The 25,969-nt window shown below is 40.3% G+C and overlaps 1 protein-coding gene across 3 annotated transcripts in view; it reads left to right on the top strand.

The window, feature by feature from the left end:
* Nucleotides 1–25,969, top strand: part of PPM1H (protein phosphatase, Mg2+/Mn2+ dependent 1H) — a 134,363-nt gene that overhangs the window by 19,960 nt on the left and 88,434 nt on the right. Inside the window, exons 1-2 of one of the 3 annotated variants that reach the window (XM_088165614.1) lie at nt 10,778–11,265; nt 12,074–12,231. The exons of the other annotated variants lie outside the window; for them this stretch is intronic. Of the exons in view, the coding sequence (XP_088021740.1) occupies nt 12,221–12,231 (11 nt within the window). The 5' untranslated portion in view covers nt 10,778–11,265; nt 12,074–12,220. Of the gene's footprint in view, nt 1–10,777; nt 11,266–12,073; nt 12,232–25,969 lie in introns of those variants that run through there. 3 annotated transcript variants of the gene reach the window in all.

Raw genomic sequence — 25,969 nt, 5'->3', positions numbered from 1 at the left:
CATCAAATATAATTGTCACATCTTGAAGTTTTAATAATCCTCATTTTTCTGCACCTTTTAGATCCTGTTAAAACCATCAAGATTTCCTAATTTCAGAATATGGTGGTATTTGTTGGCAGTCAGATACTAATGTGTTTTTTATAGGTTTTGCTGCAAAAAGAAAATGGTTATTTTCTTCTCTTATTTCAATTTCAGAGTCTGTTTCCAATCATTGCTACTGTGCCTTCTGATTTAATCAGGACCTGGCAGAGTGATGGGAAGTGTAGGAGGACAAGCAATTGATGTTTAATCCTTCATATGATTTCTAATTTTATACTAGGGCTGATTATACATGCATCTAGAGCAAATAGGTGCACATGCATATGCTAAATAGAGATACATTATGATTTTCTTGCTACAAACTGTGTATCATCTTCCATGGCCTCTGTGGTTTAGGCCTGGCAAAATTCCTTAGTATATATTTTCACTTCTTCAATGTTCTTGCAGATGGGAAAACCTTGATAAAGATTCAGTGCTTGAGAAGTTGTGTTTCTTAGGAGATTTTCTCAAACTCTCACTTCTTATATCAAAATTTGGCCTTTTTATACTGAGTAATTAAAAATGCTGCATAAACGACAGAATTCTCTTAAGTGGTTGTGATAACTGAGCGGTTGATCATTTTATATGAAGGTTGCAATGTATCTAATGCTTTGTTTAAAAACTAAATATAAACCCTTGAAGTGTTGTGAAGGCAGGAGCATTGCTGCTGCTTTGTTACAGGGCTGAATTTGGCCCTTTTATCTCTTTGGTCTACATAGGCAAGGTATCTGTTTTGCAGAATTGCCTGTTATTCCAGGACTGAAAGCCTGGACAAGTCTGATAGCTGCTCCCTAAGGGTACTTTGCAGGCTCCCTGGTGGCATTTGTTAGCAGTGAGAAGTGCTGTGGGGAGAGTTTCATGCAGTTCTTTTGTTTGGAGTAAAGATTCCTTGTTTTTTTATTTGGTATATAAAGAAAAAGGTAAAAAAAAAAAAAATCTGTCTATCTTCACATCATACTCTGTATCTATAATGACTATGAGTTATTTCTGTATTATTAAGCGTTTCCTGCTCTGGTAATTACTGGTGTGTAGCATGCTGCCAAACGGTTTTATAAATCTTCAGAGACTGCAGCTAGCACGAGAAGTCTAGTAAAATAACACAGACTTGATTTATAGGGTTTCTCTCAAATTTTGAAATTTCCGTGCTGCAGAGCACAGACACAGTGCTTACAACTTTGTACTGCATTTTGAAGTCACCTTGACAAAATCTGAAGTAGCTATTGCACTTCTTAGGATGAGAAGGGAAAACTACAGGGACACACCCAATGGGAGTAGACACAGGACAAGGCAAGTTGCTTCTGTTGGAGACCTTTCTACTCTCTCAAAGCATGAGAGAAGCTGGTGTGCTTTGAAAGAGGAGAGAGCAGAAGAGAAGACAATGCAGAAGGTTTTAGAGATTAATCACTTCTTGGCATAAGTGGGCAGAGCTGAAGGCTTTGGGGTTTTGATAGTTTGAGCCTTGCTTTTAAGCTGAGATGTTGATGAAAAGACCCACTGTGCTTTACGGGCAACCTGGCCATATCTCTCTGATTTCTCTCTAACATGCCCCAAAACTGCAGGGTGAATAAGGTTTTACCTCTGCATATGACATTGGATGGCACTGGGTGATGTTTTGGTAAAGTACCCTTTAAAGAATGTTAGAAAAGCTGCAGGGTGAAGAATATTGCTGTGGAAGTTATTCCAAAGACTAAGAAAGCATCTTTGAGCAAGAGACTTGGATGCAACCTATCTGGTTGGAAAAAAAAAAAAAAAAGTTTGAGAAATGAACTGGTTAGATTTATGAAAATATTCATGGAAAAAAGGAACTCTTTTCTCTAGTGAAGAAAAGCAGAAAAAGAGCTGAGGCTTGGAAGGTAAAACTATTAATTCAAATGAAAAATGAAGCTCAAATCGGCAATGGTGGGTAATTCAATGCTCCATCAGGGAAATGAATGAAGCTCCTATCTTGTGCTCTAAACTTTCGTGTGAACACACCAAAGACACCAAAATACTTCCAGAAACACAAATGACTGATGTTGATACTGAGATTTCAATCACACATAAGAATCTGTGGTACATCAGTGATGTGACTAGATAATTAACTTCTCTGGCTTCAGAACTCACAAGTATACTTTTTAGAACACTTGTACTTTCATAGCAATTGGGTATATTGATTATAGCACTTGGCTGCAGTTTTTCACATATGACTACTTGAAGGTGCTTACACCACTCTAATCAGAGACTGTGACAGTCTTAGTAGCTGTGGAGATGCTCAGCACTTTCACCCTTTTAGAAAACATCGTCTTGGCTGGGGTTGTAATTAAGCAGGTAGCCAATTAGCTGAGCAGTGGCTGAACTCTCAGATGCCATGTGTGTGCATACAAAATAGGTATGCTAGGTAGTGCTCTTACGTGGTGACAGAGCTGTGAAAGTCTGCGTTGTGTGATAGCCCCAGGGAAGCAACTGGGGAGTGATGTGATGACAGTGACGTTTGGAGTGTTGTCCCTTGTAAAGCGGCAGCCTTCTCACTTCATAGGAGAAGCAACCCACGGTTTCAAACTAACAAGGCTGAAATCTAAAAGTCCATCTTGAAGGTCCTTTCTAACAGTTGCTGTGTAAATACCCAGAAAGGATTCTGTGAAAGCCCATCTTTGGTAGTTTACAGTCTTGAAAAAACTGATTTTAATTAGGGGGTGCCTGTACTTGGAGCATTTATATTTCTGCTGGGTTATTTACTATATTGTCATATTTACCCTAGTGCTGCTTTGACTGCTGGAAGATTACTTACTTTTATTTTGATTAAATTTGATCAATTTGAGGTGAGCATTTGCATCACCACATTTCCTTTTCCCTTTGATTTAATTTTATTCAGCCTCTAATGAGCTATAAAATATCTATGAGCTTTCTGCAGCATCTACATAAATACTTAATTGTGAGGTGATTGTATTAATGGAATTTATTGCTCCTTATATGAGTTTAATGTTTATATGTCATTTCATAACACAAGTAGTGGAAAAAAAAAGCCTGCTAAATTTCATGTATACAGAAAGTAACGCCTCCTTATCAGAAACACTAGGGATTTCTCTGTGTGTCTCCCTCTCTAAATATATCTGTGTAAGTATTAGAATAGATTTATAGATATATAAAATATCTATGTTTGTAAATATTTGTATATGTGTATACGTTTTAGAGTATGTTTCCATCAAGATATGACAGACGATGTGAATCAGCTATTTGAGACCTCATATGTGCAGAAACTTTTCAGTACAGCTGGTTCAAGGCAGGGCTGACATTTTAATTTGTGTGCTCTGCTTGGTTTTACCTTTGTGTAATTGTGAAGGGTAGTATTTTCATTACCAGTCTCTTTCTTTCTTTATTCTAGATTACTGGAGTTGGAAATACCATAATTGGGATCATTAGTGTATGTCTTGATTTGAAGGACAGGTATTTACTAAGAAAAGGCAAGAGCCCCTTCCCTGAGATGGAGAGTGCAACCCCCTCCCTTCTAATTATGATAGTTTTGGAATCAGGGTCTCTCAGGCAAAAGATATGGGGATAGGAATAACAGTTCTTTACTAATATGTCTAACAAGGCAAACAAAAGAAAACAACAGCTATAAAAATTGACAACAAAACAGAACAGTATAGCTCAGTTCCAGTCCCCTTTGGCCAAGGCCCTCTCCCTGCACTCAGTTCCCGGTGCTGTGGGCAGGGCAGGGCCCGCGCAGCTGAAGGGGCTGGGTGATGGCGGCAGCGGCCCAGGGCTGAGAGGGATGGAGGAGCCACTCCCCCCTCACGGTGTCGGTCGTGGTGCTCGGCAGAGTGCCCGGAGGTAGTAGGAGGAAGCGGGAAGGCAGCAGGGCGATGTCTGACAGCAGGGAACGTGGCTCCCGGCGCTGGGATGGTGGGGAGGGTGGTAGGTAGCACAACCGGCCGCCTTCCTCCGACTCCACGAGAGCAGGCAGCTACCCCCATCTCTCCTTTTCCGATGTTCCCCCTCTCCCCACCCCCTTTGAGAGAAACTGTTACTAGCTATCTGAGCTAGGGTGTAGCCACAAATGCTTAGCATAACAAGGGGAAAAATTCCACAGAAAGAAAAGGGAAAGAATCAACCCCCCCAACAGTGTATTACCCTTTGCATGATTCAAGTGAAACTGGTTTTACAGAAGAAACAAAAACCACGACATAACTCTGTGGATAATGTGAAGTCAAAATTGAAGGACCAATGCACACTTGTTTATCACGTCTCTTAGGGGTAGGTCCATAGCTTGAAGTTTGCAGAGGAAAATTTCCAAGCCAAACTTATCTAAGGAGTAGAGCGAGCTCTAAGTTGAATACTCTCAGACTTCTTGAAAATACCTTGATTTATTTGTTCTCTTTGGCCAGGCCTGATTGTCAGTCAGAGTGGGGGGTGTATTGGCCAGTGAGGCAGCAGATGATTAGCTAGAGATCGGGCATTACACAAGCTGATTCTTCCTCCAAAAGAAAGCTTGTGCAGAAGGAGCTGGAAATAATCTTAAATTTGTTTCACCAGAAAAGGGGAGAACACAGGGACTGTGGTGATATATGGGACAGAAACAGGCATGGTGTTATGGTGTTTCAAGGGGGATAAGGATGAGAGAAACCAAGTTTCATCATCTCTGCTGCTATCATTCCAGTCTTTTGAAATGCAGAGGAGACAATGAAGCTCTCTGTTGACCTTCATAAGAGCATCAATACCCCGGTTCCTAATTATTAATGTGCTAAGGCAAGGGCCAGTTGATACCACAGAGCAAAAATAAAACTTACCAGAAGTAAGTGGGGTTTTTTTAGCTTTATGTTGAAGTAAAATCTATTCTTAATGGAAATATTTTTATAACTTCTTAGGCTGGGCATTTAATAATATTGATTATAGGACCAGTGGTTTTAAGTGAAAAGATGCTTTATATGCCACAACATAAGGGGGAAAGAGAACTCAATTTGTGCCCGAGTTTATGGTATTAAGGAGGTGCAAAGAATTGCTATCTCCTTTCTCTTCAGGGTAAAAAAAATAGAAGTTAAGTTATAAAAGTGAAAGAAAAGCAAAAAAAACCTAAAACAAAACAAACCCCTAATGCATACTAATAAAAAGTTAGGGATAATTTTTTATAATTACATCTTTTAAAATATTTTGTGTTCCAAAATACTGTTTGGACCTTTTACTTCTGAACTCTGACATCAGCTAACTAGAAGCCTAAACAATTTTGCTAAGAGTTTTTTCTTTTTAGTTGTAGTGCTCATTTCTTGTGGAGCATGTAGAAGAATTTGAACACTGATGTTTCATTTGGTTTCGAAAACAAATGTTCCATGGAGCACTCGGAACTCTTCGATTTTAAAAATAAGCTGACAAAATATGCAGTTAAATCCGTATTGTCTGTGATAGTTCTTCTATCAACATTTACCAAAGGTGATGAAATCCATCATCTAATACAATGTAGTAGTGTGGATCTGAAAGTTTAATGCTGCCAAACTTCCTTTGAAGTTTGAATATCAGGGATATTAGATTAAATTTGATCTTTGTCAGGAGGATTTCATTCATGGGGCCATTAAGTTTCAGAAAAGGTAGAAGTCTAACCTTGCCTCTTAAAAATTCACTTACACCAGTATAGTTGAGTTGATGTATACAATCTAAGACACAGGTAATGCTAGACTTTTCTATGTTGTTTTGCTATTCTTTGCCTTCACACAAAAGAGTTGGGATATGGCTTCTTGGGGGTTAGAGGACTAGCCTTTTTTTTCTGATAAACTATTGAGGAATCTCAGCTTGCAATATAAATGAAATATGGATTGTTCATATGAATTGTTACTTTAGGGTTTAATTCTACATCTGTTGAAGTAATTTAAGTGGCTTCCCTTTGGATTTAATTGTTTGAGAATGTGATTCTTTGAAAATATATGTGACTTGGAGGTGGAGGTTCTATGTGTATATCATTAGTCTGGTACAAAGGTGGTTTGACTTTCAAGTGGGAGAAAATAATTCTCAGGATATGTATTTATTACTTTGACCTGTGCAAGTCAAAATTTTACCAAGATGGGGAAACCTGAGAAATAACTATTTTGTATCCAAATTACCTGAAAAATCAGCTCAGGGAAAAGGAGTGTTTTGCACATGCAGTACCATCCATTCTAGGCACTATACATACCCACTATACTCAGTGGTTTTTTTTGTTTTTTTTTCCCTTCCTAGTGGATTGCTATTATGGTAGTGTTTAATCACAAGATTGGAAAAGGATGCATGAGACTTTGCGTTAAAGTCCCAAAGTGTATTAGTGTTGTGTTGATTGTTCCATAAGTGCTGTTCTGTCAGGTCTCAGTGACGTGGCTCATGTGAGGCAGTTCATGTTCTTCAGGGACCTTCCCTGTTCTCAGGGTGCTCATATGTTCCAGTGTGGGTTTGAAACTGGTTGGCTGTGCATATTCATAGTCTGGTAGCACAGTGTGCCATTTGGTGTGTGAACACCAGGTGTGTTGTAGTGCTAGAGGACTAATCACAGTTGTCTTTAAAAAGTTGAAAGCCCACCCTTTTCTTCCCTTGTCATTGGATCTCGTTTCAGTAAAAGTGATTGGAAGAGTCTTGAGTTGTGACCAAAAGAGCCACAGCTGACTTGAAAAGGACTGCAAAAAAAAGTGGTGCTGGGAGGTATTTGGGCAGGTGTGAGGGACATTGGTGGCTGAAGACTTGACTCGTGGTCATTGGTGGTTGGAAGCCATCTCAATGACTGCGTGTGTTGTCTGTGCTGTTGTGTACGGAGGTTTTCCCTCTCAGTGCTTTATCCTTAACACTGGAAAAAATGCTACCCTGATGTCACTGTTTATCCTGGGGATTGGAGAAGGTGGAAGGCCCTGGCCAGCCCAGGTGCTGCACCCTGCTTATGCTTGACTGAAGAACTCAGGAGAGGAAAAAACTGTTGGCACCAGGGGCCAGGGAAGGGCTGTAGGTGGGACTCATGCTATGGTTGCTGTCAGATCTGAAAGCTGGGCTGATGGCTGGTTATTGCTGGGTTGATTTGCTAATTGCTGGTGCTGTTCGGTTTGTGCTGGTAAATTCTTCCAGAGCTGTTGCAGTCTGTCATTGTTAAAGGCAAATGAACTGGTTATGGCTTTCTCTGCAGAACCTTGCAGGTGCTGCACCAGCTGAAAGGAATTGTTTTGCTGCAAAGAAGTTGTATCTGTTTATCCCACCTCGCTTTTAAGGGTGGAGGGCTTGTCCCTCAAATTGCAATACACAAGTTAAGCAGTTTGCCTGGCAACAGATGTGTGATGAGATGGCAAAAGCAGAAAGACACAGAGACACAATACCATGCGGAGCTATAGGAATAAAATTAGAAATGAGCTGACTGAGATGACGTGCTAAAACCTGAATTCTGTTAATGCTATTCCAAGCCCGCAAGACGGGCTGGATGGAGGAGGAGACTAGTGTTGCTGTCATTAAACGGGGGAGAGAAGAGGAAGCAAATGGATGCAGAACAGGGAAAGAATGAGTGGCCACGTGGTATGCTTTAGAATAACTTTAAGGTGATGCACCCAAATGGGGAGGCAGCCTGGTGACTGGCACAACCAAGTCAGGAGTGATGTGTTGCAGGCACCAGGCTCTTGCTGTAGGCAGTTTGTGCTGCCGAGTGGTGCCATGGCATGGGCTCGAAGCCCATGGTGGTTTAAGCCGTGCTTTTTGGTGCTCTCAGGCAATGCTTTGGTGCAGTTCTTCAGGCCTCTTCAAGGCTATTAGAGGACATCACTACAAGAGCTGGTGATCCTGCCGTGCTTTGAGATTTACTGTTTTCTGGGTTTGGTTTAGAAGGCCTTCTCATGATGCCTCCTTCTTGCCTTGAGGTAGCAACAAATGCTGAAAGCTTTGAGTTCAGAACAAGTGCTGTAATACCATTCCTAGATGACCAGGGTACTGCTGGGAAATTGGTGAATAGACTCAAAAGTCTATTCTGGTCTCTCATGAAGGGGGTGTGAAATTTCTTTCATACCTTAGAACTCCAGAACCCATCAGGATTTATCACCTCAATATTGCAGAGACCTGGAACAGGAATTTCAGATTTATGTAGTGCGTACAGTCACTTGATCTCAGTCTGGTTTAGAAATTATTTTAAACATGTCTTTACTCATTCAAGATACTGGGAATAATATTTTCAAACTATTTTTAAGAAAAATACTTGCCACAGAGAAACATTCATCAAGATGTGACTCAATTGTTTTTTGTGTAAGTTTAATAAATATTTTAGTGAAGTGACCTGAACAATTTTCTAGCTGTTCCTAGAACTCAAAAATGTGCCTGGCCTGTGAAAGCAGGAATAGACTTACAGTATGCCACAGGAAGTAAATTCTTGAGTTAGGACTGCTTATTATGGAGAAGCTCCTATTAGATTACTTGACTTGCAAATATCTGTAATAACTATTTAAAAGAAAAACATTCTACTTAAACTTGAGCATTCTTATAGCAGAGACTAAATCCTTATCTGAGAGTTCAGTTTGTCCAAAAGGCTCATTTCTGTCTGTTCTCCAACTGAAGAATTTAGAAGTCATCATTATGCCTTCAAAATGTTGACATCAAAATCTCAGATAAACCCTGTTCTTGAGTCTGTCTAATATGCATTTCAGGGCTCTTAACTTCCATTTTGTTGACCATACAGACACAACTCTCTGCAACAGTCAAGGTCTTGTCCCAGGGTTAGCAATTGCTGTTCACCAGCAGCTTTCACTGGATTTACCGCTGTTTCCTGAAAGTGTTTAATTAGTACTGCTAATTTGATTTTTTGGCTAGGGTTTCTGTGCTTTCTTCTGCAAGAAGTGTCTTTAAGTTGTGGAGTTAAAGGAAGCTTTGCCATTTGTTTCAGTGGAAGCAGGGTATAGCAAAGAGTAGCTGTGCATGTCCGGAATGTCAGTCTGCACATGCAGTTATTGCATCTGAAGATCAACTTATGTAGTCAGCTGAAAATGTAACTTAATTATATAGTTCAGTGAGAAACTGTGTAGGGCAGCTGTGGCTAGTGAAATCCAATGTGAAAGGAACACACAATTTTAAGACAGATTCATCGTCTCTAAACCCAGAGCAAAAGGAGCTAAGTGAGGATTTTGGTTTTCTGGAAAAAACATGAATACAATGATACAGCACTTCAAACATGGTCTCTACATACACATTGAGGTTTTGTTTGTCAGTGGGGGTTTTTTGTTAGTTTTTTCATTGATTGTTTTTTTTCCCCTAAATAACAGTGACTGGCTTGTGGGTGCTGTGTCTTTGCAGGAAAAATTTTGGTCCAGTATTCCAATTTGAAAATGTAGCATTGTAGGGTGTCAAACCCCAGTAACCTGTGCTTTGAGAGCCTGAGTATAGGGCCTTACAGGAAATCTGTTTTCCAGATGTTTAGATAGTATTAAAGAGGAGATACATGAATGTTCTCTAGTTTTGGTGATCTGGAGAACATTGTCTTTGTTTATAGGTACATCCTGGGAAAATCTTTGTGGGATCAGTGTTTCTGTGCAGAAATTGTGGAAAAATTGATACATCTCTAGGAAACAGGTGCCTTGTTAGATACATCTTCATCTGAATATGTGGTGTCTCTTGGAATCCTTTTAGTGTTGCAATGCAAGCTGGCTTGTACTGGGCAGTTAATCTGACCACTGATAAGAGAAGCGGCCTGGCCTGATAAGACAGGCCCCCAGAGAACAGAGATAGGACAGAACTGGAGACAGACAAGGATGTGACCCAATGAGTTCCAGCCCAAGCTGCAGCGAGCTATTGGTCAGAGAGCTGAGCAGCCTGAACTTGGAGCCAATCACAGGTGCTTACCCGGGAACAAAGGGGTATATGAGGTGAAGTCAAAAGGGAATAAAGGCTTTTTGTCACATGGATTACAGAGTGCTGTGTCTCTGTCTCCGGCACAGCGCCAGTCAATGCATCACCTGGTGAGCTGCGACGTGATCTGACATAGCCATACTGCCGTGAGCGGGGGAGACAGAGCCGTCCAGAGAGACAGGGAGTACTGGCCAAGAGTCAGGAGTGTCCAAGAGACAGGAGATGCCCGTGAGATGGTAATTTTTGGCCTGGAGCTAGGTCGTCCGAGAAGACGCCCAAAATAGAGGCGGGTAATTTCTGGCCAGAGCCAGGTCGTCCGAAGAGACAGGAAGAAACTTTAGCCAAAGAGCTGAAAAAAAACATGGGAAACATCTTTTCTGCAGACACACCTGGCGGTAAAGGTATGGATAGAGTTTTTGGAGGAATGGGAAACAGAATATGAAAAAGAACCACTCTTTAATTTAATACTATGGACAAAAAAAAAGGGGCTAGAACCAACCGGGGAGACTGCACTAGATATGGACTATTGCAATAAAATTGGAAAAGAAAACATAAATAGAGCATTAAAAATGATCCACAAACAGTTAAGGTGGTAAAACCTTGGAGGATCATTCAAAACTTAATAAAACAGATTAAATCCTCAGTGCAGACCTATAAGGAGGATGACAACCAAACGAGGATAAGGAAGAATATGGAGAAATGCAGCCGAGCCCCAACAAATGGCAGCAGAGAATGAATTTACCTTCTCAGTGTGAAGCGGCTCCACAGACCAGTTAACCCGCTGCAGCCAGAAATAAGGGGCCAGCAGAACGCTCCCCGCCATCCCAGGGAAAAGCGGGGGGAAAAAGATCCCAAAATGGCAGCGACCACATGGTCCTGGGCGAGAGAAAGGAAACATAGCCTCCCTCATGGGATGCACTTCTGCCCCAAGCCCCACCCTGGTGGGGTATGCCTCCTACTCCAACCACGCCTTGGTGGGTGGTACCTCCAGCCCTAGCCCAGCCTCCAGAGGGTGTGTCTTTGCCCCAAGTTGTCATGGAGACCCCCACCGATCCCCAAGAAGAGGTGCACTGTGATGACGTCACACAAGGAGAGACACACGATAAACCCAGAAGTGCCTTGGGACCAAGAGATATCAACACCAAAGCCCTGAGAACCACTCCAGAACTGAGGTTCAGCCCCGATCCTGCAGCACTCACAGCTTTTTCACATCAGAAGCCAAGCATGGAACAGCTCCAAAACATCCCTACACAGAGGAATAGCTAGAGCATCCAGGAAAAGAACACAAGCTGCACCTTGGCAGCCAGCCTCCAAACAGCAGCTCCAGCCCCACTGATGTTCTGATCAGAGGTCATCTCTTCCTGGGACCCGGATGTCTTCTGGATGAAGGTAAAGCAAGAAGCTTTGGAATCTCGCGATTTAGAGGGGGCTGAATTAATTGCTGTGCCTATGTCTTTGCCTACAGAAGAGGACTGGCAGGGCTGGGGAGAAACAGTAATTGCATTCCCAGTAATAAGGGGAAATGGAACTACTATGGATAAATATGTAGCCTTTAATTGGCAAATTCTTGCAGAATTACGCCAGTTGGCTGCTAAGCATGGGTTGGGATCCCCTGCTGTAACAAGTATGCTTAGATTCATGACTGACACCCTATGATATAAAACAGATTGCAAAATTAATCTGTGCTCCAGTGCAGTATATGATGTTTGAATCCTCCTGGAGAACATATGCAGAGGAACAAGAGTTAAAAAACTCAAGGCTATCCCAGCAAGACCCGTGCTTTGGGGCGGGGGTCCCCCAACTCATGGGAGTGTGTCCCATGGAAGATCCTCAAACCCAAGCACGCTTAAATTCTGCAATACTAAACCAGGCAAAAAATTAGGGATGAGAGCCCTAAATAAGTTTACAAATATGTCTGTACCAACCCAGAGATATACAAATATAAAACAAAATCCTAGTGAATTGTATGTGCACTTCATAGAACGATTACAAGATGCCATGGAAAAACAAATTGCTAATGAAGATGCAAGGAATCAGGTATTGTTACAATTAGCATGAGATAATGCAAATGAAGACTGTAGAAAAATTAGAAGTGCATTGCCCAAAGAAGATCTATCCTTGGAAGAAATAATTAATGCATGTGCTAGGGTTGGGACTGTATCACATAACATGGATATGTTAGCTAATTCTTTTGCAGCTGCAGTAAGGATGAAAGTGATTTGTTTCAACTGTGGACAACCAGGCCACGTAAAAGCAAACTCTCCCAAGAAGCCAACCTCACAGAAGAAGGCTCAGGGACAGGATAACGTCAATTTACCCTGTAAGCGATGTGGAAAACTTGGACATGAAACTAAGGTATGCAGATCCAAATATCATATTAATGGTCAGCTTCTTAAGGAACAGGGAAACTTGAGACTGAGTGCAATGGGGGAATGTGCCTGGACAGAAATGTTTCCTCAACCTCCTTCACAAGCCTTTGTGACCAACTCACAGCCAGGACAAGGGGATCAGCCAGCCTGGATGTTTACACCTCAGCCACAGTAACCATAAACTCATTAGAAGTGCATAGAGTCCCCCTTGAGGCTCAAGGGCCCATAGGGAAAGGACTAAGTGCCCTTCTTTTGGGAAGATCCAGTGCTATATTACAAGGTATCTTTGTGCATCCTGGTGTAATAGATGCAGATTTCACAGGGCAAATATGTGCCATGGTATCCACTCCTTCTCCACCTGTAACTATCCACCTGAAAAAACTAGGATTGCACAACTTGTCCTTTTTAAGTCTTGTGTTCCCAGTGCAGATGCAAAGGGGTGGGGAGACCAAGACTTTGGATCAACGGGGCAACCAGAGGTATTTTGGACTCAAATTATAGGTAAAGACAGACCTATCATAAAATGTACTGTTACTATGCCTAAAGCCAAGCCTTCACAGATAGAGATTAAGGGTTTGGTTGACACTGGATCTGATGTTACTATCATTGCTGCTTACAAATGGCCTCTATCTTGGCCTACTCCACTCTCAGGAACCACTATTGTTGGTATTGGAGGGACTGCACAAAATTATCTCAGTGATAATCCTGTGCTGATCAAAAGTGATAAAGGGCAAACAGCCACAGTGTGGCCATATGTGCTAGAGGGATATATGAGCATATGGGGGAGGGATGTGTTGTCAGCATGGGGGGTCCGGGTGGGGATGGATTTTTGACAGGGGCTGTTGTAATAGAGGGTGAACAGCGTCCCACATTTGCTTTGCAGTGGCTCACTACTCAGCTAGTATGGATTCCACAATGGCCCCTAACAGAAGAGAAATTAGAAGCCCTCAAAATCCTGGTTCAAGAACAATTGGTTCAAGAACAATTGGTTCAAGGGCACATAGAACCATCTACAAGTGCATGGAATAGCCCAATATTTTTCATAAAAAAGAAATCTGGAAAGTGGAGGTGTGGTTACTGCACTGCAAAGACAGAGAAAAGACAGCAACACACACGGACCACTTTGGGGAAAAAAGGCCAACTTTATTGTACGGACAACCCGTATTTAAAATGTGTTACTTGAAGCTAGGACAGGACAGTAGTTCATTGGACAATTGGGAAAAATCTCCTTGGGACAGTACCTCAGGATGTATGCCACGGGAAAGACACCAGGTGTTAATCTTTATTATGAATTCCACTCTGTTTTTCACCATGTTATCACCTTGGGAGACTTCCTCCCCAGCTGAAGCTATAGTCAGCTTGTCAGCCTGGGAATGGAGCTGAGAGTCAGGAGAAATCCAGGCCTGAAAAGAATTTCCAAGCTGTAATTCCCTAGCTCTCTAAATGTGTGTATCCACATGGAGGTTACTCCATAATCTAAGAAAAATCAATGCTGTTATGGAAAGCATGGGTGCTTTACAGCCAGGTATGCCATCCCCCACAATGACACCTGCCTCTTGGGACATCCTGATTGGGGACTTGAAAGACTGTTTCTTTACTATTCCATTACAGAGGAGGATGTTACTTCAAAGCAGGTGCATCTTTTTGATTCTGGAAATTTTTTAAAGGTGTGAGAAACATCCATTTTAATAGCCTTTTCTCTAAAGAGATTATTAATTTATTCTTTTATGCTGCTGCACGTCTCCTTGCCCACGGCCTCAGGCATTCTGTGGTTGCAGCCAGCCTCCATCCTTGCTCATTATGGGAAGTCACAGTCAGTGAGCTGTGCTGTGCTGTCTGGGGCTATGTTCCTGGTAATCAAGATGTCATTCTTAGTAGTGTAATATTTGGTCTCTTTTGCTTAGGAGTTTATAGTAATATTTAATTACACTGCTTCTTCAGATCTCTAGACTGTATATATTACTTTTTCTATAATCACTATTCTAGAGAGTGATCTTAATAGCACTGTTTGTGGGACTCTCTGCTCATTTAGTTTTTGATGCTGATTATAGAAATCTTGGTCTGAGGGTTCTGAAACTCTTAGGTATATTTTATCTGGAATTTGTATGCTAGCAGCTGTTAATACTGACCATAGGACTCTGGGCGTAGATCTTTTTTTCTGTGTGTTCTGGGGAATACTACAACATGTAAAATTATTTCAGAAATTATAACATTTCTTAGGGAGAATCCTGTTGCCCTAGCCAAGATGTAATAAACAAGGCACAGACTTTCTGAGAAAGTCCACTTCATTTTATTAAAAACACTGAAGACGGGAACCCAGGATAAGCCCAGGCCCCAGTTGACAAGCCAGACAGACAATTAAAGTCAATTAAAACGTAGGAAATATGAAAGTAAACTTTACATTTTTATCTCAGGAATTTTTCTCAATTGCTGTTTGATTGAGTACAAACACTGTTACCCAGCTTTTGTACTGGATGTTTGACCTGATTATTTAATATTTTGTTTTATTTCATTCTGCAAAGTTGCATCCCTGCCAGCTATCTACTGACTTCATTAATGACATTTCTCTTTTGCTCTCGTTTATTGTGAAGTCTACATAAGTGTTCTCTGGAAAAAAGTAGGCTGTAAATTCCAGTTGTGACTGCCACTGACCTTGCTGAAGTTATTTTGCGGGCTTTACCCTGGATGTAGTTGCCTTGTACTACTACAGCACTCTGGAGTTAATGGACAGGCACCAGCTCAAAAAAATGGGGCAACAGTAGAGATTTAGTCTAACCTGCACAGCTACCAGTTGTAGTGTTTTTATGGGGTGGCACTTGCAGGGCAGGCTTGGGGATTTTTAATACAAATGCATTTTTCACTTTTTAACTGGCTTGAATCTGTTTAACTGCATGGTAAGGCACCCATCAGAGGAACTTGAAAGCTTTGTTCTAAGTGTCTCCAGCTGATGGAATATGCTGAGCTGGGACCAGCCAGACTGAAACATGGGCCATTGTACCTGGGGTTTTTGCCCAGCTTTTCTGCAGGAATCAGAATTTTGCTGCTGCTGTTTTCACTGTTAGTACTTTTCTTGACTAACTGATGTCTAGTAGTCTTAATTGTTTTTGTTTGCTTTGTTGATCACTAGCAATGATACTAATTTAGCTTTGAAGTTGAGCACTTCTCCCAGCCTAACACTATCAGTTTAGGAACAGACAAAGCTATTAAAAAAAAAAAAAAGAAAAAAAAAGGGAGGAAAAGAAACAGAAACCTTCATTTTCAGTGAAAAAATTGTAGATATCCTCCAGGCCAGCTCTTCCCTAATGTAGAAGCCATCCCGTGCAAAGCACGAAGGATGCCTCTTCTGTTTGGCATGAATTCTTCCTTATAGCCATCTTCAGGCTTCCTGAGCTGAAGTGAAATTCAAAGGGAATTAGGAGGAATAGTGACAGATCCAGATCATGTCAGCCCGAGCCATGTCCTCCTGAGTCTGTATTTGAGCCCAGTTGTCAGAATTAACATCTTGTGACTGGCCATCTCCAGTGAGTGAATAAAATAAGTTAATTCAATTGTTTGGCTGGCCATGGAGAGGACAGATAAATTCTGTATAGCTCCAACTTGAAATAGTAAGTTCCATGTACCCATTTTTACATGTCTGATGCTGTTCCTTACTGGTCATGCTCACCTGCAGCTGGGAATTTGTAGGATTTGATATTTTTACCCTAGAGTTCAGTTTTTGTTGTGTGCCTCTTTGCAGGAATGCCAATAGTGATAAATGATGTGCTTGAGTGTCTGCTGCTGGCTACTCCAGTGTGTCTCTGTGTCACAAGCGAGAATTGTTACACTGCAGTTGATATATTTGCAAAGGGCATTTTTCAACCGATTTTACACATTCGGAGTTGGAATGTATTCCAGCAGGAAGAAATAATCGTGATGAAGGAAGCTTTTGGCAGCACTGTACTTGCATTGCACATAGGTCCATGCTTGGGATGGAGATGGCAATACTGTGGTGGTGTCACATCTTCCTAGGCACAGCTCCTGGACTGGCCCAGCAGCTTGCAGCTACTTTGGTCTTCTTCCCCAGCAGATACAGAAGGGGTCTTAAAACCTAGCACTGAAGTTCAGAGATTGGAAGGAAAGAAGGAGTGCTGCTTTAATTAAATTTGAATGATTTTAGTGCTTTGTTTTTACTTCTGATTTGCCTGCTCTCTTTGCAGGTGGAAACAACCCTAACTTTTTTTGCTTTGCAATATGTAACTACTGTGTGGGTGTTGCTAGGAGAGATGGAAACAAGAGGCTGAGAAATGATCCCCATTTTTTAAATTAAGTGTGATGTGTGTTATTTGCCTGGTTTGGGAGACAGTTATGGGTATGTGTGTGCACTGATTTTTTTTTTTTTTTTTTTCCCCAGAGTAGTATTTCTACCCTGATTGCTTTTAGCAATCACATGATAATGTGTAATTTAATTCTTGAAACATACTGCCTAGCTTCATTATTTGAATAGTATGAAAGATAAAGTTCCCAGTTCAAGTCTTTATTCATGACTTATTACCCAAGCATTTACATGCAAGTGTGCAGCATGTGTGTGTGTGTTGAGGGTCAGGGGAGAAGAACCTTGCCTGCTTCCCTGACAAGGATATACCTGCTAGTACTTCTCCACTTGAGCTCAGAGACTTGTGCTGGAAGCATTGCTTGTGCATCATGTGGAACGCATGTGGTGTTTGTACAGTTACCGAGATATACATGCTAAGAAGAGGCGGTGTGGGCACCTTCCATCAATGCTGCTCAAATTAATCAAATCCTTCACAGCGGTGCTATTGATATTTGAGTATAAAGTAACAGCTAAAAGGCCTCCATTTTTTAATTTTTAACAGCCCAAATGGCTTCCAGACTTTTGATTTTTTTTTTTTAAGGCAAATCATAAAACAGTAACTCACATGTGAAAAAATTTGTCACATTTAAACAGCAGCAGAATCCTGTGGGACTTTGCAGAGGAGCACATTTCCTGATGTTTGATGACTTTTAAAATCTGTTATAGGAGGCCTGGTTTTCACTCTCACACTGCGCATCATCATCAGATGTGTTTACAAATGGCAAGGGGCTTTATATCATTCCAGATAAAATGCAGCAGTAGTAAAATGATGCACCTGTACTTAAAATATTTTTAAAAATATAATTTTTCAGGAAAATAAAATCTTTTCGTTTTTGACTAGATTGATTAGCAAATGGCCTTATGAAATAAGTGTCCTTTTAGGTGAGTCTGGTGGTATAACATCATATTGCTTTCTAGCCCTCTAATATTTTTTCGGAAATAACCCTGGGACTATGAAACCCAAGTTCCTGGTAGTATGGGGCGGTGCAAAGAAATAAGAGCCAGCTGCAAGATAATGATGCTGGTTGCTGGACATGAGCACTGCCAGTTGAACTGCCAGGATGTGTCAATCTCTACTGAATGTTTAATATTCAGTGATACCCTTAAGCAGTAGCATATGTTGCATAATCCAGTATTCAATTTTGCTGGAATTGTATTCCTTCCTAACTTCTTACATGGTTACTTAGTACCAGCAAATAATTATTTGAATTTTGTGCTTGTTTGTAACTTTAAGATCAAGGCCTTTCATCTTCTCTAAACTTCTGTAATTGTTAGGATTTTTCTCACGATTTTAACAAATCGGGATTTAATGTCAGAGGGCTTTGTCTTGAATTTTATTCACTCTTTGAATGTAAAGAGCAAGAAAAACAGAAATTATGAGATGGTATGTAGTTGAGTGATGGAAAACAGGAGAGGTTAACAACTTTTAAAATGTTTGCTTCAATAACTTTGAATCTTTAAAATCAAACTGTTACCAGACAACTCAACAGTTAAGACAAAGAAAGCAAAAATGATAACTATTGAATCATGAAGTATGTTCATTATGTAGTTTACAACTTTGCAAAGTTAATCTAGGTGATTAGAGCAGGCTCCTTCACCTGCTGAAGTGTAGTAAACAGGAATGGAGGCTTACTGTTTCAGGTGCAGAATGCTTGCATTTGACTCTCTGATTCAGCCTGGGTCTGAGCTGAATGCTTAAAACAGAAACCTGATGTAAAAATATGAAGTGTGACCTCCAAGAGAACGTGAATGTCATCATTTCACTTTTCTGCTATGGCAAACAAGCTAACCCCAATCTTTTGAACTCAATTTTCTTGCTTTACAGCCAAACCCTCAGAGATGGTTTTGTGAAGCTATTTGCTTGTTCCACTGCTTTCTTTCATTGCATTTTCAAGCAGTGCGCACTAAACATGCTTCACCCTCCAAAAAAACAAATTGAGGGGCAAATAAAATTGGGGAAAGGACTTTCCATTTCACTGCAAGACTTGAAAGTTTTATTGCATGCCTTCAGGTGTTGTGTAATGGTCATCTGCAGGCTGGTGAATGGAGTGTCAATGGGCTTGTATTTGGTTGTCTTTTAATGTTTTACCATGAAAAAGTCTTTTTTATGACTTTTTGAGAAGTGTCATATGTTGTCTTACACTGGATTTCATGAAAGCTGGTCAAATTATTTTTGCTGTATGTTGTAGGAGCAGATCCTGCAGATTTAAGTAGATTTCTGGGAGCGTTGAATATTAATACAATTTGTTTACTGTTTTTAAGTAGATGTAGCCTACTAACTAGAGTATCATTTTGTACTTCCACTTACCATTAAATTCGCATTTTATTTCCTTTCTGTTTTGCCAATCTTACATGTTTTTGGAGCTACACTGTACTTCTTGAAATGCCAAATATGGGCTGTGACTCATGATAAATCTGCTTGGGTATGTCTCATCTTCACCCTCTGTGAAAGGCTGTCTTCTCACTCTGGAAATGGAGATGGCTTTTCTGTATTTCTTCAGGAGGAGGTTCATCCCACTATGGACCATATCAACCCTCTACCAATCTGAGTCTGCCACATAACAAATTAAGTCTATTTATATTAAAACAGCTTGCAATGGAGAAAAGAGGTGATGCAAACCAAACTCCTAAAATTTGCATTTGTCATAAGTTGAGGGGAGCCTTTCTCTCTCTGCTGTTTCTTATGATCCTCTGCTGGCATGTGCTGCCAGTCCTACTGGGCTGGTTCTGTGGTAGGATGCAGTGAAAGATGTCTGCTATACTTGGTGCTAGCAGCGAGATGTTTTTGTGCAAATTGATGCCTTTGATTTTTTTCAGTCCTGGCTGTTTGCTTTATTTGATTTAAATAGGAAATGGGGTGAGGGGAAAGGCAGAGGAGCAGCGGTAAATTAAACTGGCACCCTTGTGGATTTGGGCTTAGTTGCAGTGGGTTTCCAAGAGCTCATGTTAGAAAAGGGTTATGTTTAAAGTAAGTTTTTCCTCATGTTTGGATCACAGTGATAGTTTTGCCTCTTGTGTTCTTCACTGTCGATGAGGAAAAAGCAAACATAGCATCCAGGATAACAGCATGTTTCAACACTGTCAATTCAAGACTGTGAATTCTTGCCTGGGGGGGGATGCTATTCTAAACATGTAGTGGGTGGATGATTATGTATCACCTTCAAAAGTCCTGAGGTTTTTAGCTTCTCAAAGAGCTAATCCATCAAGTGTTCATTTAACAGTGCTAATAATTTCCCTTATCTGTCTGGCAGCGGGTTGTTTCTTTTAATGTGGTCTCATCGGTATTATTAAAGGAGTTGGAATGCTGAAACCTTTTTTTTCCTTTTATTCCCGTGCCAAATATATGTAAGTGATTTTTAAGGTGGAGAGTATGCATTAGGATTATAATGCAGTATAAATAGCAAACACTTCTCAGATGGCGAGTGAAAATAATTTTAGTTTATATTCTGCAACATGAAGTGTTGTAATGACTTGAAGCATCCTATTTTACAGGACAGATTTCAGATATAGGTGACTGGAGCATTATGGCATGTTCTATCACTGTCTAAACAAAATCTTGGTTTAAAAGATACATATCTTGCTCTATGATTTCTCCCTAGTTTTAAATATTACTGCATTTATGGGTATTACTAATTCTGTTGAATAGAGCAATGAAGCCAAGAAACAGGGAAAACTGAAAGTAAGATTGCACACTTGCATAAAAAGTTTTCCAGTCAGAACTTAAAAAAATCACCAATATAGAAGAATTAGATACTCCAAAAAAATCCAAGGTTTATCTGTTCTTTTTCCTTGGGTGTTCTGTGCCTTCTCTTAGGAATATTTTCGTTAGTGGGGCATGACCTCTCAGTTCTCAGGTGTCTTAGCCTTGCCTGTGGGACTCTGTAGAGCAGGCCTTTGATAAGAATTAAATTGCATCTTTATGGTGTTATCTGTGTGGTAATTTGTAGCAGTCAGATGCTTTGGTTGTGTCAGTGATTTTGCTTTGCACTGGATATTGGGCTGGGTTCTTCCCATTCTGGTACACACTGCAAAAGTCTTGAAAACTGCTTTTATCTTTGCCCTGGGCTTGCTTCAATGATGAACCTATTGATTTTGTTTGCATTTGTTGTGGGATGTTTTGGGTTTTTTTCCTAAGGAATGGCAAATGATCAACTTCTCACGTGTCTCTTTTGATGAGCAATGTGTTCTTTTTCCATCACTGCTATTTATCCAACATGTATTGTTCTGACTCCAGCTTTTATATTTTCAAATTATAATAATTTTCAAGTTCATTGGGACAAGTCTTTCCCCATATCTAGAGGAGAGTTTTGACTAGCAATGAGGGGATCAGCTAGGGGAGGAGTAGTGACTCCTCACCAGCTGGATTGTGAATCTGCTATTGGAAACCAAGCAGTGCTCATGTGTAGTGAGTGTGTTAATGGGTTTGCTCTTTGCCAGGCATGCGATATGAGTACCAAGAACAGAATAATTTGGATATTTTCCCCTTCTGACAGATTGAACAGTACACTGTGTTCAACAGTTTACACAGAATCCTTGAACATTTGATGCCAACACCTGTTAAATTCCTCCAGAAAGTGTTTAGGTATTATAGGGAGGAAAATTGTATGTCCTTGTTTATGTACCCCAGAAAGAAACTTGGTGCTAAAGACCAACATTGATCCAAATGATCAGTAAAAAAAACTACTTGGAGGCAGGGGCAGGGGTGGGAAATCTTCCCTTGATTATTTTCTTTGTTTGCAATTGCTGTGTCACCCCCCTCAGCAAGCAATGTTAAACAAGATAAAATATGACTAGACAAAGGTATATATGTATTTATCTCATCAATGTATACTGATGTAAATTCATGTTTCTGAGTAGGCCCTGGGATGATTTTTTTGCTGCAATCCAAGTGTTATCTTGAAATAAAAATTCTCCCTTTTTACTTTTAATTTTTTCTAAACTGAATATAGTTTCTGGACTGTGGCAGTAACCCACTGGAAATATGAAGCTCTTCATGGTAAAAGAGATGTAAATCTTGGTCAAAAATACAGTATGACTTGCTGTGGTTGCTAAAGTAAAATGGCATCTTTGTCAGTTCAAATCAGTCTGTAACTGAATTTAAAAGCTTCTCCTGCCCTGTGTTTTGATGACTCATATGCCATCTTCATGTTCACTTAGAATTCCTTGAGGACTCTTAAGATTTGGACATGCTTAGAATAAACTAAGTACCAAGGAGATAGCCTGCCCAAGGTTTGTCACACAAACTCCTTCTTCACCTGGATCCCTGCAATGACCCACGCAATTCCTGCATGACCCATACAGTTTAGTAAAGGATTATGCTGTTATCCTTTGAGAGCCCTTAAACTCAATTGAGAGTAAAGCATCACAAGAACTCTTCATTTCCTTGGTGGTGCAGTACCTGTTGTGTACCTGATGTACTGAGGTTAGGTTGATTCAAAGTAAAGGTTTAGGGTTAAAAATACATTTGTTTGATTCTCTGCAAGATAAGTTTGTTTTCAAAGCTGTAAAAAGGTGACACATCAAAATGTATTTCCAGAGTTATGCTTAGTTGGGTTTTCTGTTTGTCATTTGGTTGGGTTTTTCAGACCTAAGATCCTTTCTTACCTACTTCATCATGTTAAACAGCTTGTGATAGTGGCTAATGAGCCCCAGAGTTGGGCTGACATGTCCCAAAGAGTCACTAAAGCCATATCTTCCTTTTGTATCCTTTCAGGTAATGTGTCCTTCTGAAAGCACTTTTGCTGGAACCGGTCAGAACTGCTGCTCTGAGTTATTTTCCTCTCCCTGCCTAAAACATGAGCAATGTCTTGACTTTTTCAGCCTCATTTCTTTCACTAGACACTGGCCTGTTATCTTGTGGGAGATGAAGCAATTTCTTTTTGTCCTTAGGTTCTTGATTAAAGTTTCTGTTGAGTATCTCACCTTGCACATGTCCCATTGATGGCCCTTGCATGCTTACAAGGCACATTGAACATTTTATGTTGTCATCACCTATTATATTTTAACAGTATGGAATGAAAAACAATATAGCGGAGGTAAAGAAAGGTTATGTATTTAGTCTAAGATGAATATATGAAATTCAGTTTACTATGCTCTTTTCTTTCTGAGTATCATATAAAACCAAATGTTTACTGAGCTGAATTTCAGTGTTAGCATTAGTTAATTTCATCTTCCTGTCATGTGCAGTGGTAGTTTTGAAAAGAGGAAGAAGGTATTCTAAGATACTCTTAGGAGTATTTTTAAAAATTGAAAGTGTGAAAAAAGTGTAGAACTCTCAGACAACTTTTATTTAATGAGTTCTACAAATGTGTTTTCAGTTGGGCAACATTTCTATTCAATTGAGGTACAAGACAAAGTTTGTACTTGTTCAGAAGTATGTCACATCATGCTGAATTTGATGTAATACTGGTTGTAGCCATGTGTGGACATCAGATTTCTGATTAAAATCTTTTTAAGCTTCCAGTGAAGCTGAAAGTAAAGCATGGAAACCTTGTGTTTTGGGCATTATCTCTATTATGTTGCATTAGAATTACAGTCCAGTTTTATATGTTTCTTTCTTCGGTAGCCATCACTGGGTAAAGCCTCACAGTTTCCCCTAGCTCTTAAAAGCAAACAAACAGAACTCCCTAAAACTCACCACAAAGAAACCAACTTGCCATTTCTGTTGACCTCTATAGTCTGGTCCGTAATAACAACACTTCTTTTTTTATTTAATCTTTTTCATTATTCTGGTCAATTATTTGCTCTGTTTTCTACAGAAACAAGGTCTGTCCAAGTGTTCTGTGTACATCCCTTACTTGGTGGAAAATAGTAAATGGGTTTCAAACTAAGTTTTACATTTATTACTTCTTTTGTGGAAATACTGACTGTAGGGAGTGCTTATTGGTCTAATACTCAGCAGATGTCAGATGCTGGAGATGTCACATGTCTTTCAATTCTGGGATTTTCCTGGCACTTGAGGTTTTGGGGTTTCAGTGCAGCCTTTTGAAGAGAGATTGTTGCTTTGGCTCTGTTGATGAAAGGCAGATGTGGGCTAAGTTCCATTAACTGTTCAAATTCATTAGCTTTCAAAATGGCAAGCCACTTGCCATGTCCCCTTGCCTCAATCACCTCTCCTAGAAATTGAAAAGTACCTTCTGATATAAGCTGCTGCTTAAAGTGAGGACCAAGAAGCTAAAAAGACTCTCTAATCACTTCAGTGTCTTCTCTCTCAAATTTGCTTTTTCCTACAGGTATTGAAGAGTTTTCCCTTAAAATAACTTGAGAATCGATTAATATGAAAGTTGCACACAAGAAATCTTGTATGACATAGGATAGCTCTCTTATAAGCACATCTGATTTCTCTGCTGCTGCAGAGTTCGGCTTTTAACCTGTGTTTTGCTGAGTGGAGAAGCTACTTCAAGGTATACATCAATCACATGCAGAATGTGGCTAGCAGAAAGCTAACCTGGTAAATGCTTTGTGGCCAGGGCAGTCTCCAGCTTTAGTGCAAGCTGTAAAACCTGCCTGCAAAGCCAGGACGAAGCTGTTTACTTGCACAAATCATCTATACTAGGTTGAGGTGCTAGCATGTGCACCATTTTTTCTGCACTGTAAACTGGGACATGGGATAGCATTCATGACAAGGGTGCAGTAAATCTGAACCTTAAGTTTCAGCCTGAAAAAAAAAAAATTAAGAATAACCTGGCCCAAATCTGGAACTTTTCTTTTCTTTTGTATCATCTTTAATTTGCGTTTCTTCATGCACCTCTCTCTACTCTTGTATTTGATCAGTACTGAGTTCACATTATTGATAGTCTAGCTCACATCTCACAGCCTGAAATCTCCCCAGAACAACACAGGTGTTTTCTGTTACTGAGTGCAACTGTAGAGAAGGAACTTTAGAGACAATACACGGAACTTGTCGTTTTGCCTCCTGAAACCAGGTTAGGGCAATACTCCAAGGAGGAACAACAGTTTGAAACCACTTCTTCCTTAATTCCCTCTTCCTGTGGTACATGCAAACATTCCTGTACAAAAAGAGAAAAACAACAAACTGGCAAGTTGTTATGTTATTATAGCATGAATTTTCAGGCAATGAAAAGGAGACTTTTGTATTTGGTCTGCTGACACTTTTACTTAAAGGTCTTAAGACCCTTTGGGAGCAGGACTCTTCTTGTGACTGGCTAATCTGGAGGCTCCTGATGCAGCTTTTCCCCATTTTTGCCAAGATTATAAACTGGAAATTTGTCTTAAATGGAAGCAACTTTCTCACAACCCATGAGTGAGGAATTTGGGAACAGATACAGATTTCTAAGCCAAATGTAGCATCATAATTGCATTGATGCTTTGTGCCTTGGTGAGAGAGGGAGACGTTTTCAAGCATCTCCCCTAGAAAAACCAGTGTTATCGAGCTAATGTTGTTTTAAGACAGCCTGCTTTGAGCTGCCTGCCTGTGTTCTCCACCAGGTGAACTCTTTCTTTCAGGACAGTGTGGTGTATGTGGCTCAGCCATGTTGGCTGTTGATTTGGCATTGGTCACTGGAGATTGGTTTGACTGTAGGTGGGGGGCTGGAGGCAGCTTGTGGAGAGTCCATAGGCACAGTGAATCTACACCTGGAGGGTGATCAAGCCTCAACTGCCTGTTTGCTTGACTGGTAAGCTGTGTTCACAGGACTCTTTATGAGGGCTTATTGCCTGAGCTGAATCCTGAGCCTTTGATTCAACATAGCTTTTTCTTGATTTGCTACAAGGGTAAAAGACTGTCATATGGGATTTATTGGCGAAAAAACTACAGTTTATCTGATTCGATACCTGAGTTATCTCTTCTGCTGAGGCAAAAAACGCAGTGCCCTAAGGCAACCAATATGTTCAGTGTGATTGCAGGTTGTGATTGGTAAACCTCTGTGGATTTGACCAATATGGCATAAAAATGGTGTTGTCTTTTTTTTCAGTGTGGTGCTGATTACAAATACATGTTAATTTTTCTGATTTTATCCTTCTTTACCAATGTTTGTTAAGAACATCTGTCATCTTCTAATAAAGACTACCCAGTAGGAGCCAGCTTTTCCTTTTTTAAAAATAGTGCTAATATTGGTTTCTACTGTATTAGAATCTGTACTGAGTATGCAAATAGAGCTGGATAATGAAAAAGTTTGCTGCAATCCTTTCTTCCTTTGCCTTACCTACTACAGCTAATGGTCAGAGGTGAAGAAAGTGAGAGGAGTGAGAAGAAGCACTGTATAAAACCAGCCATATGTCATTCCTGGCTACAAACTCCATGTTTGGAGAGACAGGAAAGCAGTTAACTCAGTTACTATCTTGGGGATGTGGAACTGCAGGCAGGAAAAGCACTTGCTTTTCCAGGCTTAATCTAAGTTGATGTTTCAGTTTC

Source organism: Sturnus vulgaris, chromosome 5 (genome assembly GCF_052056855.1).
Source record: "Sturnus vulgaris isolate bStuVul1 chromosome 5, bStuVul1.hap1, whole genome shotgun sequence".
Lineage (NCBI taxonomy): Eukaryota > Metazoa > Chordata > Aves > Passeriformes > Sturnidae > Sturnus > Sturnus vulgaris.
The sequence above is the reverse complement of the archived record's forward strand: the minus strand, read 5'-3'. Positions and strand labels throughout refer to the sequence as shown.